The 16988-nt window shown below is 43.9% G+C and overlaps 2 protein-coding genes across 3 annotated transcripts in view; both read right to left on the minus strand.

Annotated features, from left to right (window-relative positions):
- STIMATE (STIM activating enhancer) overlaps positions 1-8882 on the minus strand; it is a 35551-nt gene extending 26669 nt beyond the window's left edge. Inside the window, exon 1 of the mRNA XM_014869564.2 lies at positions 8683-8882. Coding sequence (XP_014725050.1) covers positions 8683-8851 — 169 coding nt within the window. The 5' untranslated portion in view covers positions 8852-8882. The remainder of the gene's footprint in view (positions 1-8682) is intronic.
- Positions 8883-11092: 2210 nt separating this feature from the next.
- Positions 11093-16988, minus strand: part of SFMBT1 (Scm like with four mbt domains 1) — a 72413-nt gene continuing 66517 nt past the window's right edge. For both annotated transcript variants that reach the window (XM_014869667.2, XM_014869668.2), the window contains one exon: positions 11093-16523. In XM_014869667.2, the coding sequence (XP_014725153.1) occupies positions 16383-16523 (141 nt within the window). In that variant the 3' untranslated portion in view covers positions 11093-16382. The remainder of the gene's footprint in view (positions 16524-16988) is intronic.

The following is a 16988-nucleotide window of genomic DNA, read 5'->3' on the forward strand; positions in this document are numbered from 1 at the left end:
TGCTGCAGTGAACCTTATTTGTACTTACTTCCATTGGCTCATCCCTTTCACAGTGTCAGTGGAGCAATGGAGAAACCTCTCAAACAGAAACAGCACCCAAATAAACTCCTTGTCACAAATCTTCACATGCTGAGCACTCTGCAGCTCCCAGACCAGCTGCTCCCGAGCTCGTTACTGTCCCCCCACCTGACAAAACAAGCAACTGTGGCACAGTTTTCTCTCAAGCAAGCCAACATATGACCATGAGAGGAGGTATTAGTGTTTTGGTTTGGTGGTTTGTTTTTTTTTTTTTGCTTTTAGTTAGAGTTGGCATTGAAGCATGAGAGACTGAGTTTCGTGTTTGGACTTGGTTGTTTATTAATTTTTATTTGCAGTAGAGTGAGTGCTACAGCACTTAAAGTGAAAAAATGGAGCTGTATTTAACTTGTTACAAGGTCTTTTAAGGTCTAACTGTCCAATTAAAAACTAACATTTATATTATTTATACTTTTGACTCAATGATTAAACACCTGTGACCTGCAGTGTGGTACTTTCTATCCAGGCATAAAAATACTGCCTAAAACTAAGAAGGAGGAACAAGAAGGAAGAAGCCAATGCCCCAGAAGCTCCATCTTGTCCCATACCTATTACTATATTCTAAAACCCCAAATTCCAACCCCTTCACCATGTGACATTACACACTTCTATTCAAACTACACACCAGTGATTCTAAGTCCATCACTCAATTCTGGAAGCTTTCTCCAAGGCCTCAAGTCAGAAGCAGTGTTCTCCTGGGGTCAGTGTCAGAGAGCACAGAAAGTCCAAAACTCCCAGGCGTCAGGGTTCCAACAAGGAGAAATGCTTGGTCTTAGAAACTGAGGTATCCAAAAATGTGAGAGCAGTCAAAATGACCCAAATCATATCAAAATGTAGAGAACTGTGACAGGTATAGCAGGTCTATGGCTGCACAGGTAACTGGGCCTGGCAGACACCGACTGCACCAGCCTAGTCCGTGAGAGAACAAAGGAGGGGTAAACAAAACTCCACTGTTGCTGCATGAACTCGATGTGTCCATGTCACATTCCTGCCTCCAACATCAGTAACATCAAATTATAAAACTATGCTTGATTATTATTTTTTAAAAAAAGTGCAACATTTAGAGAAAAAAGCATCATAAACCCCAGAAAAAAACCAAGTTTAGCAACTTCCTTGACACGACTTTGCCCTGCTGTAACGCTGCATGTCTGTAAACTAACTCACACCTGAACTACAGATCTGAACCTTGAACAGTGAGCTATGAGGAATTTGAACTGTAAATCCATTTTAGCTCATTTTCATTCTCAACCTTCCTTACATATGACAACATACGTAGGAGGTTATGACAACAAATATATTTAAAATGTGTGATTCAGGGTAAGTGGCAGAAAAACAGGTCTTCAGGATCATGACCATCACTGTGAATAGGTTTAGTTATTCCTGACTAAACCCTAAAACCTCATGCTCACACCATACCACGTGCAAAGGCAGACTCATGCAAGCTCTGAGCTTGTATTCAGTCTGCCAGAGATTTAGCAAACTGAGTTTCACAGGGAATAAATTTTGCTGAGATCAAGAAATCTCTGAGAATGCAAAGCATTTCCTACCAGCAGACCTGATTTTTTACTTCAATAACAAAATCCACACAGATAAGACTTTGTTAAATACCACTTTAAGAATGCAAACTTCATTAACCATGAAATTAATATCATCACAGAATGGAAAACTGCACCCTGTGTGTCTGTACAAATCAGATCCTTAATGATTTAATTATAAAACACCAGTCAAGAAGACATTCATGATGCACTTTAGAGTTAAACACCAGTCTAGCTAACAGTCCAGAAGTTCATTCTAATTAAACACAGCTTCAGAGTTCCTGGATAATTTATCATTTTAATAGTTTACAAGTGTCAACACAACTTATCCTTTTTCTTAAACATTTCATAATGTGAATGACATGTGTAATTATACTTAGAACAATCTTATTACAGGGCCTACAACTACATCCAGCAATCAGCTGAGTAGTAAGAAAATGTAACACTTTCTGAGCCAGCAAGACAAAGTAGGGCATCAGACCCAATGAAAAGAGACTCAGAGATTGCAGATTATTTGTCTCAATTGGTGCCTTATTTTCCTTGCTTTTACTGGCATGGCATTTCAAGGATAGTTAGTGGCACTAAAATATTGATAACCTGACGTGATCAGGATATGAGGACCAATAAAGTGCTATGGCAACTAAGAACTGGGCATCTTGCAAGCACTTTTAATAAAAACACCAGGTTATTTCCTTCACTTAAGAAGGACCAGCTGAGCAGCTCCCAACACTATTATTACATGCTTTTGTACAGCATGAAATTTGTCAGCAAGATTTGCCTTTTTCTGGAGAGTTCACAATGGACGGAATTCATTCCACATGGATGTTTCATATGTTAAAGAGTAATACAATATTAGCATGGTAAAAGAAAGTAATTTACTTTGCTAATTTAGCCAGGGCTGGATTTCTTTTTTCTGCTACAGCTCCTAGTGCATCTCTCCTATTAGTCTCAAACACGGCTCAGGATGTCACAGAGGCAGTGGAAGGGCTGATGATTTATTTAAAACAAACAAGCAGAGCAATGCTACATGGCTGCAAGCGATACCTCACCATCTGGGGATAAGGAAACACTGGATCATTGTAAGGCACAATTTACTTGGCCATGACCAAAGTGACCTCACAGGGCTTTTCCAAGTCCTGCAGCTACAAGCAGACACTTAACCTAGACACCAACAGCTACAGCAGCGCGCTGCGATACCGATCGTCACTAACTGCCCTGGAATGGGCCCGAAGGAGGAAGACAATAACACATATTTCTACTGCCATCACCCCATCCTGTTTGCTCCCTGGCCCGCAGCCAGACGGGAGGGAGCTGCCTCAGCCCTTCACTGCAGGCGGCCAAACCCGCCGGGGACCGAGGGTCAGGGAACCGCGTCCCTCCCCTCACACCGACAGCGCTGCCGAGGGCAGGGCTCTGTCCCCGAGCAGGGCGGGCTGTGACCCGGGCAGGACTCTGTCCCCAAGCAGGGCAGGCTGTGACGTGGCCAGGGCTCTGTCCCCAGGCAGGGCAGGCTCTGTCCCCGGGCAGGGCTCTGCCCGCAGCCCCGGGAGCTGTCCAGGGTCCTGCCACGACCCCGCCACCCGCGAGTCCCGCTGCTCCCAGGGGAGCTTTTGTCACTTCCTACTTTTTAAAAATGCTCTCCCAAACCTCGCCTGTTATCACAGTTCAACAGCAGATCTTAGTAGTCTTCTTTTACCTGCAGAGGGATTCATGCCCGCTGCTGCGATGCCCCAGAATGCTCCTTAAACTCATTCCCAAGAACACATTGGAACGCCAGTTCTGCACTTACCTGCCAAGTCACTAGGAGCTTGCACTTGTGAGTTCTAGGAAAATGAAAAAAGCGCATTTTGCATCGTGTCTGCGGTGTGCAAGTACAATGCTGTTCATATTTTCATAACTAGGAAAGTTCCCATTTGTGATCTGACTTTTGTACAAGACAAGTTTTAATACCAGACACACAAAGGACCCTGCTGAGGGGTCCTCAGGAATTCACATGAACTGCATCACTTAGAGCAAATACATTCAAGAGTACAGTATTAGCAAGTCAGAATAATATAAAATCTTTTGAAGAAATGTTTTTATTAATAAAGCTAGCAGGCCACTGCCCAGCATCTCAGGAAATGCCTGTATTCCACTGCTGATGTTACACACTATCAAATTTTCATATTTTCTAAGCCTGCTCAAGCAGAAAGAAAATTGCTACAGAAAACAACTAGAACATATGGTTTAGACCTTTTTTATCCAATAGCTTATTTTATGCTTTTTTGTTAAAGGCAACTGGAATTACCTTTAATTCCTTCTCCCCAGAACATTATTTCCATAAAATTACTCCCTTAACTTCATACAAATATGAAATAATTCCTCTAAAAGCACATTTTTGCTAAGGCATTTCAAATTCTACTAAATTACCTATTAAGAGAACCTATTATGTGAAAAGGCCTTCCTTCTCCTTGGACAGCTTTTTAAGTGGGAAAATCTTGCTGTAAAGATAAGTGACATTAAGGATGTAGCTTTAAAGGTGTTTCCTTTAAGGTATGTAAGCAAAGAGATCACCTTACAATATATATAATATCTTTTTTGAGAAGGGTTTCTTTGTGTTTCATCTGTGAGTCTCAACAGCAAACCCACCTACTCAGTTATTCACTGCACCTGTACCCAATCATTCCACTTTTGTAAACCCTAGCACAGACACAAACTGTAGCAAGGCCATAAAAAAGGAACAGACTCCCACACTCTGGTTCTTTCCAGCATATTTATATTTTCCTCACAGACAGACACAAACCTTCTACCTGCAGAGAACGAACTGACTCCATTTCAATAATTCATCAATACAACTCACATCTGACTTCTCAGCCATTCCTAAGTAGCCCAAAACAAACACTGCCACACTCTGATAAGGTACCAATCTTCTGACAAACATGATCAGTAAATAAATTACTTTAAACAGTTTCTAGGTAAGGGGATGGGCAATGGGTTTTCCCCCATGCCTTTCCCAGGTTTGGGTAATAAAAATTTGAGTTATTTAAAGCTACACCTGACGTCATACCTGTGTGGGAATACCGTGCCAACACCCCTCTCTTATCATTTACTACCAATGAAAGTCCAACCACAGAATGCTCAGAAGGTGTGTGCAATTACAGAACACACAGTATTATACTAAAGTATTTAAAACCTGCTTTGTGACATCAGGAAATAAACATCAATATTGCACCAAGGAACCTCCAACACCTAAGAAGCAAAGCCTTAATTTTCAATCAAGATCCTATGAAATAAGATACAAATATGAAGGAAGCAAACTTTGAAAAAATATTATCTTTGGCTTAGTGACCTGTAGCATAAACATACTTTTCTTCCATCAAGGAAAACTCATTAAGACTTCCTGTTATGATGTGGCTTGCCTTAAATAAACCAGGCTGAAAAACAAATTCAAATGCAGGAGGGACAAGAACAAAACCGAGCAATACACTTAAAACCATCAGGCTAACAGGCTTGAGAGTTATTGACCAGAGTCCGAGAGGGCTGCCAGTCCAAGCAGACTTACCAAAATGAGGTGTTTTTTTTATCAGTTAGTTCCTTTGGATAGGGAGTGAGAGCCTGTGGTCAGCAGAGACACAACAGAAGTTGTCTCACCCAACTTCAGTTCAGCTTTTCCTGTACTGGAACTTCTGTAGCATCTGGGTGGAATTGTTTCACACATCTCTAGCCACACAGCTCAGCAGTAAAATTAATTCACAGTAATTAAACACAACACAGGTGGGCTCTAATATTATTAAGTAAATTCACTACTGATTGAGGCAGAAAAGGCCTGCATATGTTTCATAACAAGAACAGCAGGGTAAAATTTGGAATCAGAGACACTGAGGAATGGATTTGTGAGGCCTTAACTGACAATAATAAAAACCACATGCAAACTTCTACTCTCCTTAAGGGAGACAGGGAAGCTCCCATATAAACTCAGGATAGATGATCACAAGCTAAAGCACCTTCAAGAAAAAGGTTAGGGGGTTGTGACAGATTATATCTGAATCTGGAAGAATCTAGAAAGAAGTCATTCACTTAAATGGTAAGGTAGGGTGAGTGAGTGAAACTGATCCTCATTTCCTGTGTCAGAACAGAGTCAAGAGCTACAAAGAAAAGGAAACCTAGGAATTCATTTCAAATAAACATTTGTCAGCTCCAAGCGTGAAATTCACTGTTCCTGTCACTTCTTGGTTGTGCCCATTCAGTAGTGAGGGAACACACAGGGTAGGCTGAAAATGTGCCTGGGGTAAAAGCCTTTCCTGCCAGTATCAGAGGACAGACACAGCAGGGCAGCTCCCATACTCCTCCTGGCAGAGAGGCAGAACATCTCCCACGAACTAAAAACCTGATATTGACACATTTTAGCTCTTCAAATAGGAAGTCTGAATGATGTCATTGGATGGTCAGCTGACAGCACAGCTTTACATCAACTGAACAGGGGCACGAACAAAAAGGTGGCACACTGGACTGTCAGATCTTAAATTATTTTGCTTTCAGAACAGTCCTTCAGTTCTTTGTAGATGAACATCCAGCAGAGAGGCACAGAAAAGGTCCTTCTTCTCTTACAGCTTACATCTAGAAACATTTTATTTTTTCTACTGAATGCAAGCATGGCAAAATTTGTCTGGAAAAGGGCACATCTGGGTCAGCCTTTGATTTAGCCACTTACCAAAATTCCCTATTCCTTACATGTCAAATCGAATATTTTTCAAAGAAAGACAGTTTCTGTGCATAAAGAGCAATTGTTCACTGTATCTCTGGTGCCATTACTTTAATTTCTTTTACTACAGAGGGTTCAGTGCCATTAATCACAACTAAAGTATTAGAACATCGCCTTCTAGTGTTTCCTTTTAAAAAAAAAAAAAGAAAAAGACTAGTGAAAGACAAGTGACTTCCTCCTTATTAAATTTAAATACCAGACAGTCATGGGTAAGACAAGAGCTAGAGAAATTATACAGCTGCACACAGAATTTCTGCTGTTCCAAAGGGGCCTGGCTGCAGTCACAAATCCCAAGCAGTCCCTGCATACAGCCACTTGTTTCTCCCTCAGTGCCTCTCTTGTGTCAGACAGCTCCAGGACCACAGCTACTCCAGCTTAACTGCAACCAGTTCTGTGATGCAGCTCCAGCAGCTGTGTCACCCCTCCTGCCCCAGCAGCCCAGGGACAGGAACAGCTGTGTAGGTGTCCAGATGTTTGCTGAGGTCACGCTCTCTCTCCCTTCTCAGCCACAAGTTCCTGCTTTTCTGTCACATCTTATCCATCACAAAAAGTCTCGTTTGTTGAGGAAACATGAAAGGGTTTGGAACAACACACCAGGTGTTTTGCACGTGACATAAAAAGGTGTCCTGGGGTGACTTTATGATGCCAGGGGATAGAAACATTCAGACAAACAGCCCCTAACAGAGAGAGAGCTGCTCTTGTACCAGTGCAACAAGCCCATGTGATGTCACCAGCGTCTCCTCCTGGCTCAGGGAGAGGCACTGTGGGAGAGAATGTGGCTGGCAAAGCTGGGACAAACAAACCTATCCTCTGTTGCTCAATAATTGTGCTTTTAAGAGTGATAAGTTGCTATGTTTTTGCTCTAGTCTGCTTTGGACACAGACTCCTTTTCTCACCAGTCCACTGAAAGGACTGGCTGCCTTCCTTCCACTCCCTTCCATAACTGCATCAACAGTCTCCTCACAGTTAATGGTTTAACAGTACCTAACCAAGTCAGAAAGTGCAGCCAACAACAAGATTTTCATTTTTCTAGTCCCTACTTTTTATATTCACTTCTTCTTGTCTTCACTTAGTCCATTATTACTGTAATATGCCTAAATATACTATTTCCAGAAAAAAAAATAACACCCTGACAACTAACATCTGTAGTTCTTCATCTTTTGACACCCATTCCGTAAGAATTACCTATTTGTATCCTTTAAATCTAAAACCAACACTGTGTACCCATCACCTTCTTACACAGAGGTACTTCTGTTCAGAAACTGCTAAAACTTCTAATTATGAGGCTGCTGTCACTGACCAAATGCTACACTGCTGGTTACTGTTGCCCTTCAGCCACAGGATGACAGCTACACACATAGCTTTTGGAAGAGCAACGCAATTGTTAATAGTGACTGAGACACTAAGGCATGTAAATATAACGTGTTACCAAATGTGTGAGTTAACTATAATAGTATGACAGCAGCATGAAAAGGCATCAGTGCAATTCTAAGGTAAACAGGATCTTCCTCTTTAGATACAACTATAAAACATGTCCCTGATGTTCTCTATTTCCTCTCCCACTTTTTGCTACCAGCAAGGTCACAGTCAGCTGAGTAATGGCACTGCGTTTCTTTTCCACTCCTCCACCCAAAGGATATTAACCAGAGCACGGGATAGAGACAAACACACCAGAATTGTTTCGAGTTGCTGCGACTCCCTCACCACAGGGCTGGAGGCACAGAGACCTTCCTTGCCTTTCCACCTCACCCGAAGAGCAGTGTAAGGAGCTGCTGAGCTGTCAGCGGCCACGCAGCTCTCGGGCTGCTCCAGCTCCCAGGTACGGCCCTCCAGGGAAGCGAGGCACGATTGGAACAAGTGTGACTTTGCTGCCGGTGACATGACAAGATGCACCTGCAGTAAAACTGATCAGCCAAACCCGTGACTTCTGCACATCCCAAACCCGAGCGGCTCCGCACACACCACACCTCCTCCTGCTGGCAGTATTCCAAGCAGAACACACACCCACCCAAAAAATTCTATCAGCGCGGGTACGAGCATTAGGAAGGCAAGTTTAAGAAAAGGAAAGGACTTGAGCCGGCGCCTCTGAGGCCTCCCCACACAGCCCCGCTCCAGCTCACCCGGCACCCACAAAGCGGCGCCGGCGGCTGCGCCCCCCGAGGCCGCCGCGGCCCTTGCGAGCCCTGCCCGGCCGGGATCCCGGGACAGCTCCGGCCCTTCCCGGGACAGCCTCGGGCCAGCGCGGCCGCGGCACCGCTACCGAGCCCGGCCCGTCCTCGGGCCGCCCCGCCCGCTCCCCGCCAGGCCGGAGGCCGCGGCCCCGCCACTCACGCATGAGGGTGCTGAAGGCCACGACGCCCAGGAGCCCCTGCAGGAAGATGCCGAATTTGTCCATGAGGGCGCCGTTCTCGCAGCCGCGGTCCCCGGGCCCCGGCGCCCCGGCAGGCCGCGGGGTGCCGGCCGTGAGGCCGAGGCTGCCGTTGGGCGGCGGCGCCCCCATGGCAGGCCCGGCCAGCGCCCTCAGCGGCGCATGGCGGCCGTGCCGGCCCCGCTGCCGCTCCGCCCCGCCGCTGCCGCCGCTCCCTGCCCGCCCCGCTCCTCCGCCCCGCCGCGTCACCGCCCGGCCCGCCCCGCTCCGCCCGTGGCACCCACAGCGACCGGCCCCGCGACGGCGACCGGCCCCGCGACGGCGACCGGCCCCGCGACGGCGACCGGCCCCGCGACGGCGACCGGCCCCGCGGCCCCGGGAGCAGCGGTTCCAGCCGCAGGGCTGCCCTAAGGCTGAGGAGCACTGCACAGTAGTGCCCGGTGCTGCGGGCTCCTGCCGAACGCTGTCTGGCTCCAGCATCCTCACCCCCATTTCTAAACCACACCATAGCCCCAAGGAATCCCCGGGTCAGAACCACACAGCACCCGAGGCTTTGCTTAGCCCAGAGCACACAGGGTCAGGCAAGGCTGCTATTGCCCTAGAAACAGGAAAGTATGACCTGGGTTTTTAGCGAAAATGTTTCATCTTTTACATGGGCACTACCCTCGGCCCAATGGATTAAACAAAACATGTCAGCGCCTCCATTTGGTAAACTATGAAACTGGATCTTGATTGACCCCATTGTGCGTGTACCCCTCTTCATCCTCGCCAGCCAGAACTGCATCAGGTTTAGGTTCCTATTTTTAGTGTGGGATCAACCCAGGTCATATTGTATTGTATTGCTTTCTTACATAATTTCTTTAATTTCTTTAAATAATTTAAAATCCCTGTCTAAATATGAATTCACTTATAAATATGACCCAGAAAGTAAAGCCAAGCACATGAATCAATAGTTCTTTAAACAACATTTGTTGTGTCTACATCACAAACCTACTTACGTGACTGTTCTTCCTGGCAGGTGATGCCAAAGAGTATTGGCACACGACAGTGATTTTTCTGATTTTTAGGCTGTGTCATAAATGCCTGGAAGCTAGAAAAATAAATGCTCTCAGCTCTTTGACCTAGAGAGCACACAGCCAAAATGCTCTGTCCAGTGCCTCTGGCCCAGGTCAACACTCTTCTGCTCTGAGCTGCCAAAAGCAAGAGCTCAGGAAAGCAAATAGCTACCTAACAGAAAAGACATGGACTGAAGCAGGTTGCGTTTTCTCCCTCTTGCACACAGTGAAACAGACACCAAGCACAGCATTCGCAACCTGGACTTGACCTGTTTGCTTGTGGCTCAGGGTGGATTTTTAGCTTTCACAGCTGCTGCTGAACATTAGACATCCCACACACATGCCTGACCTGGACCCCAATACTGGTTAAAGATTGGCCTAATGCTATTTACACACAAAACCTATGTTTCAGACCTGAATCTGTGAACATAACTCAAGGGGCTTATGCCTCATGTTACTGCATATTCCATGCTTTAAACCAGATCATTCCCCCAAAGTACCTCTTCAAGGGTTTCATCTCATCATGACTCCTATAAGCCCTTCTGAAACCTGTGGCAGACAAATCACTGCCTCCTGCTATGTACTATTCACAAGCCTTCAGATTTCTCTCAAGCAGACAGTGCTCTGCGAAGGCAAGTAGAAGACTTATGTTAAATCCCACATATTTATAGAGGTCTAAAGACAGTGTTAAGCAAATCAGTTTCATCCCACTCCTATGCATTTTCTGCACTCAGTGTAAAATCAGCTCAAGGTAACTGAAGTGCAGCCAAGAAACAAGTACTGAGTACAATCTGTTGGAATGCCAAGTAAGGAATCAAGAACTTTGCAAGGCAAAGTTGTTTCTGAAATATCCTGTGGATTCTCATGTTATTCAGATGAAGCAAAGCCAGCCTGTTTTAAAATTTCAGCTTGCTGGGGTAGCACTAACCTTTACAAAAACCATGCAGAAGGAGCTGCAGCACCTGCAGGGTTTGCAGTGGATTGTATCAAGCAGCTTCCAAGGTTTGAATAAGGCAATAAAAGAAAATTGCTCCAGTTTGTAGGTCCTGTCTTCAGCACTGGATTCAGCACCCTGTGAAACAAAACCTGTTATGTTAAAAGAAGCTTTGATAAAAGAGGACTCCTGCATTTGGGGGAACTGAATAAACCCAATCAAGCTCTTTAACATGAGCCTCTCCAAGGGGTATTTATGTGGCTTGCATTCACCTTTTATGCAAGTAATGGAACATGCCAGACAGCTTTCCACAGTCTTCCAAGATGGAAAATTGCTCATGGTGAGCAGCAGTATTTATGATGATATTAATACCAAAACCATCAGTAACAGTTTAAGTATCTTTTTTAATTTTCTTACAACCACTTAAAACTGTCATATAACACAAACTTTTGTACACTATTTACAGACAAAACAAGTAAAATATCCATCCAAAATATTTTTTAAAAAAATCCTCTGATTAAATTGTTACACCTGCTCAAACAATGGTGGGACATAATAGGCATATTTTCTTGTGCATGTTTCTCTTCCATGTAGTACTTCAGTCTCACTGCATATATATATTTTCTTTTAAAAGTTAAAGAAAGATAAAACAAGCAGAAGGGACACAACACAATATGCATTTAAATCTTTGTTTAAGAACAAGCAGCTAATTAAAAAAGGCAAAATACAGGAAAAGTGCATCAGTTCCAATGAGTTAGTATAAGAAAGAGGCCCACAGGTGTGGAGCTGGCGCCCTTTTGGGTAGACTCCTAGAAGACCTCTGATTGTCTATAGAGATTATTTTAAATTTATTTTAAACAGAAATTACAAAAAAAAAAAAAAAAATAAAAAGGAGAGGAGAAACATGACACCTCCAGATTTTTTTTTGTTTGTTTTGCCATGAAGTTTCTTGGAAACTGGTGCTCAACAACTTTCAGAGTGGGTGAGAATTCCTTTGTGCCCAGAGCTCAGTGTTGACCCCGTGCCATGAGCTGTCCCCGAGCCCGAGGGCTGCTCCCCCCAGGCTGTGCCAGGCCAGGGGTCTCATTGTTTGTGCTGTCACTCAGACCCACTGCCTTGGAACTGTCAGTGCAAGACCTGCTCGCTTCCACGGCTTAAAGCTGAGCCAACCACTGCTGGCTGGGCACCTGGACAGAGCAACTTTGTCTTCTCATCAAAGTCCACTTGCACTTCTGGTGCATTTCAGAACAGATGCCACGCTGAGGAAGCTACAAATGACCATGGAGACAAAGTGTCACTGACCTTAACTCATTTTCGTTGTGTTTCATACAGATTGGTAATTTGGTTTTAGAACAATAAAGGAGGCTTGTTGCCTCTGGTGTTCCCAAGTCCCATTGCAATCCTCCACCCAAAAGGCTGCCTTTGAAAACAAGGCTACATGCATGTTTGGGGAAGGGTGGCAGCACTGAAACAAGGGGTCAGCACACAGTCCCTTGGAAGGGGAGCATTCATCCTACAGCTGAAGTCTCCAGACCGAGCCTATGTCTTTGTGCTTAGTTACTTCTGGGTAATCTGAGCTTACAGGAGGCAGTAACCAGGCTGCCACTTCGTGACAGGACTGGTTAATAAGGAGTAGCTTTGTACAGGATCATATTTTTGGCTTTCTGGTAAGGCTACTTCATCTAGTAACAACAGATTTGGTCCAAGGGTATCCAGTCTCCAATTCGAGCTCGATAGTTTTGAAGCCTATTCCATTACATTCAAAAATCTCACAAGCCACTGGGCTTTCTGCTAACAAAGTACCAAGACTGTATACTTCATACAGAAGAATGGAGTGCTCAGTCCAATCAACTGTAAATATATTTACACTTCTGTGGACCTAGCAGCTAAATACTCCTTCCCTCCTTTAAAGCATCATGGGAATAAAGAACAAACACTAGCAAATCCTAAAACAACACCAAAATACTGCTAAAAATTGTGACAGAGAATGTAATCTTTAAAACCACTCTTGAACTCTGTATGTATTGTTTCCATTAATCCCAGGAGAGACTGCAAACACTCCTGGAGTTCTATACAACACAGAACTTAATCTTTTATTTCATTCCTCAAAGAAAAGCTTTCAGAAATGTTTAGAGCTAGGAAAAAAAGTAGTCGTCATTCACCAAGATCAGTACTGTACCTCTCCTCTCCTGGAAGGACTGCAAGCTGCTTGTGCTTTGGGGATAATCCTACCACATTAAAGCTCCATGGCATTTTTGGAGGTCTCTGTTACAGAATCTTGGAGTTGATGCAGAAAGCACACAACAGTGACCCAACAAAATCTTCCTGCCTAACATGGCTAAGCTTAGCACAGTCAAAGTGGCACCACCAGGCTTCTAAAGCTAAGATGTGCAAATCCAAGATTGCACAATGCATATGAAAATATGACAAGCAAGAACACAAACCCTCAGTGGGTCAAGCCAAGGATAAACTCCTGTTACCAGCCACATTAACAGTACACGAGGCTCACTGGAGAGTTCGTTTTCTTGTACTGGAGACTTTTGTAGGACATCAGTGCCTTTCTCCTGGACTCCAGCTTTGTTGTACTGCATGGTGAATTATGTGCTAGAGGACAGCACAAACCCCTGAACCCTAAATTACTGCAGTCCCAGCGATTTCTGATGGTGAACATTGCTGTCACCCAATTCCAAGATTCAACTACCAGCTACACAAAATCCAGTTTGGAAGAAACAGAGTGACTAAAGCAGCACATGAGCTCAGTTCAAGTCATACTGGAGTAAGATGAACAGGTAAGTGCAGTTGTGTCATCTGCCACGCATAGAGAAAGAGGAACTTGAAACAGTCAAGTAGAAACACCATCCATCAAGATAAAGCCCCAATTATCCCTTTTAAATCCAGCAATAAAACAGAGTGCATTTTTTCCAGGAAACAGAGTGTACAGTACCCGTGTGCAGCATAAAAACATTTCACAAAAATGAAAACATCCCTTTTGAAAATCTCAACAAAAATAGATCCCATTGGGACCAGACTGTCAGTGCCTCCCAAAACAAGGCAGAAAAATCCAACCTATAAAACATGCCAAAGGTGACCAGTAAGTACCCCACTAATGGCTGAAACTGCTGACTGCTTTATTTACTGAGAAAAGGAAGTATGACATTTGTATTTAAAACCCCAGGCACCATGTTAACAGGTCCACTAAATTACACTTTCAGCTCTGTTCTCTCCTGACAGCTACCTAACAAGACATGTCTATGGGGAAAGGTGGAAGCAACATCTCTTGGCTATGCAGGTCAATCCTGCCAGGCATCAGGACAATAGAACTCTGGGAATTCTACTGCACTGATCCAAAAGCAGCACCTTCCAGTCCAGAAGTTCTCTACTGGTCAAATTTCTCAAGACAAGATGCTGACAACAAAGCAGCAGTGTTTCTTTAGAAATTATTTTCAAGCCTAATGGCTTATAAGCGAGTTTGTCCTAAGGGACTGGAGTACAGGCAAATGATCCAAGCACAATATGAAGAGCCAAAACATCCATTTAGTCTGGTGTAAGGAGGAAAAAGGTGATTTTGATTTCAATCTAATTGTGTCTTCATACTCTGCTTACAATGTGGGAGAAAAATTGTCCTAGCTACACACTGCCCTCCCTCAGGAATATTCAACTAATAAATAGTCTGACATTTACAATTTGATTCTGGAATGAAAAAAAAAATCTGATTTTAATATTTTGTGAATAGTTCTGCCTTGACTAGGCAGTTATCCTAAGGGGCAAAAGCAAAAACCCCCAGTTACTGAGCTCTGCTTAGTCTCAGCAGTTTTCACTGGAGGCAGCTCCCCCTCAACACCAGCGTGGCAGGTACAGTCACAGGCTGTGCCAACTCAGCTCTCAGCCTACACACCACATCCTTGCTGAATCCTGCAGTCACAGCTTTGGAAAGGCCAGTCACACTGGGCCTGAGGGACACTTGAATCATTCCATTTGACCAGAGTAACCCCTGTTCATCAGAACCCAATAACTGCATCTTTCCTTAACACATTCCTGCAGCAAGCATCTTCCTAATTCAAATGCATTCATAGGCCAGGGGCTTCCTGCAGGGATGGATTTGAACAGGACATAAAGGAGCAGAGCTGCACACCTCCAGCTCCTGCCTGTGCTCCTCCAAACACTCTGAGAACAGGCAGAGTGAATGAATGCAAGCCAGCTGAAACTCAACACTTATTTGATGCAGATCTCGAGCCTGATGCAAGTTTCCCCACACCTTTAATGGAAAGTAATGTAAGCCCTGTTACTCAAAGTGTAGAGCACTGGCCTACAGCAAGTGGCTGATTGGGTTTTATTACCCTGGAAAATTAAAATCAGCAGTTCATCCTACTGTGAGTCTACTGATGGACTTAAGATGTCTCACTGGTCCTTTTCCTTTTCTGTAATAAAAGCACACAAATCCCTTGCCAACCCACCAAATTTTCATCAAGTCTGATCCTGAGCATCTGTAGATAGTTAAAAATACAAAGTCAAGCTCATAAGAGTTTCCAGAATGCAAACACTGGCAGAGCTATGTTGCAGTCCTCTATTGATTGCAGTTTCCTTGGTGTATTCTCTAAACAGATGTTCAGGTAGCAAAGCAAAAGTCTGCTGACAGGCTCTATGTACATGGCCCAATTGTTTGCTAGAAGAAAAAGGAAATAACTTCATACATTAAAGAAAAAAATAAAAATCTGACAACCCAAATATAGAAAATGCAGAGGCACTTTCTCTTTCCTTCCTTATGTCCTACAGCCTACCTGTAAGAGAAGTGCAAAATAATAAAGTTTTCTGACATCTGCAAAAAGGAAACATCCAGGTTATGCCTACAGAAGTTTCAGCTAAAGCTTTGGAACAGAAGCTCTGTGTGCTGACATTGGTTTGCACTCTGGACATGCCCACAGAAGTGACACTGCTGTGCAGGCATGGACCATATGTCCAGAAAGAGCAGTTCCCTCCCTTTTTAGTTCATCACTTCTACTGCTCAGGCTACAGAGGTAGTAAAAACAAAAGCAAAACCAACAACAGCGAAACAAACCAAAACAAACAAACAACAACAACAAAAAAACTTCAAAAGGAACCACACTCTTGCTATACTGTACATTCAGAACCCTGTGGCCACATTGTTGTCCTAACAATGAACAAACTCATTAAAAATCTCAACATTAACACACGAATGTGCAAAGAACACATTCCAAAGTCAGTGCTGTGGTAAAGCAAGTGTTCATCCACAGGGAGGGAAGGGGATTCTGTGAAACAACAGGAACAGAAAGGTTACTTCTGGCAGCCTACATGCGAGCGTAAACAGGATCCGTTTCTCCTTTTAAAGTTCTGTGCCAACAGAACTACTGAAATGTCACTTCCCACATGAGGAGACTTTTCTGTTATCATTAAAAAATACATTAAAAAAAGGGAACCATAGAGCAAGAGACTATTGTGTTCCCGAGCTGGCAGCTGGTAGAGTAGCCCCTGTGTTTGCATTGGCATTTTGCTCCAGATGTTGTCTTCCTTCTGTTGAAATAGAAAAAATTGAGGCTGACACACACTTTTAGGTCACCAGGGCCTCAGTTTAAGTTCATTTGGCTTTACTTGCTAGAGAGGAAAGAGCCTGTTTTTGTAGTTGTGCTTCAAAGGTCCACTTCAACTTGGCTGCTCCTCAGTTTGCAAACTGCTGGTAGAAGGCAAGTTTGACCCTCTCAATGTGATGGCAGAGTTTAATAGCTGGTCCAAGCTTCAAGTCCATGCACTCCTGAACAGTGGGCAGGGTCAGCAGCAGCAGTGCCTGGCCATCGATTTCCTGCCAGAAGACAAAAGTTCCATAGTGACTTTGTTGTTATTCTCCCTGCTCCTTCAGCTTTGACTGGCTATAATTTCAGATTTGTGACAGTTTGTGAATTAGATGTTTCTTTCATGCTCCCCCAGGCAGCTTAAAAATCTCTCTCACAACAAATTAACTCCTTTCTTAAAATGCCAGCTCAAGTCCATTGAGGCACAGACTTTCAACAGATTCTATTGTAAAAAATACAACCCAACAAAAGAAACCAAGGCAATTTCATGCAGAAAGTCATCTTAACCAACCATTGGATCTTTCTATAGAAATAGAGGTTCCACAAGGAGAAGAATATCTGGAACATCCACTACCACAAACCACCCTAAACATTAGCTCTAATAGTACAGTTTTAATAGACACTGGTTTTATGGCAAATTTTAACCAAGATGCAAATAAAACGTTTACTCTTGTCATGGTGCTTTGTTGTAGGCA

This window comes from Sturnus vulgaris, chromosome 11 (genome assembly GCF_052056855.1).
Source record: "Sturnus vulgaris isolate bStuVul1 chromosome 11, bStuVul1.hap1, whole genome shotgun sequence".
Lineage (NCBI taxonomy): Eukaryota > Metazoa > Chordata > Aves > Passeriformes > Sturnidae > Sturnus > Sturnus vulgaris.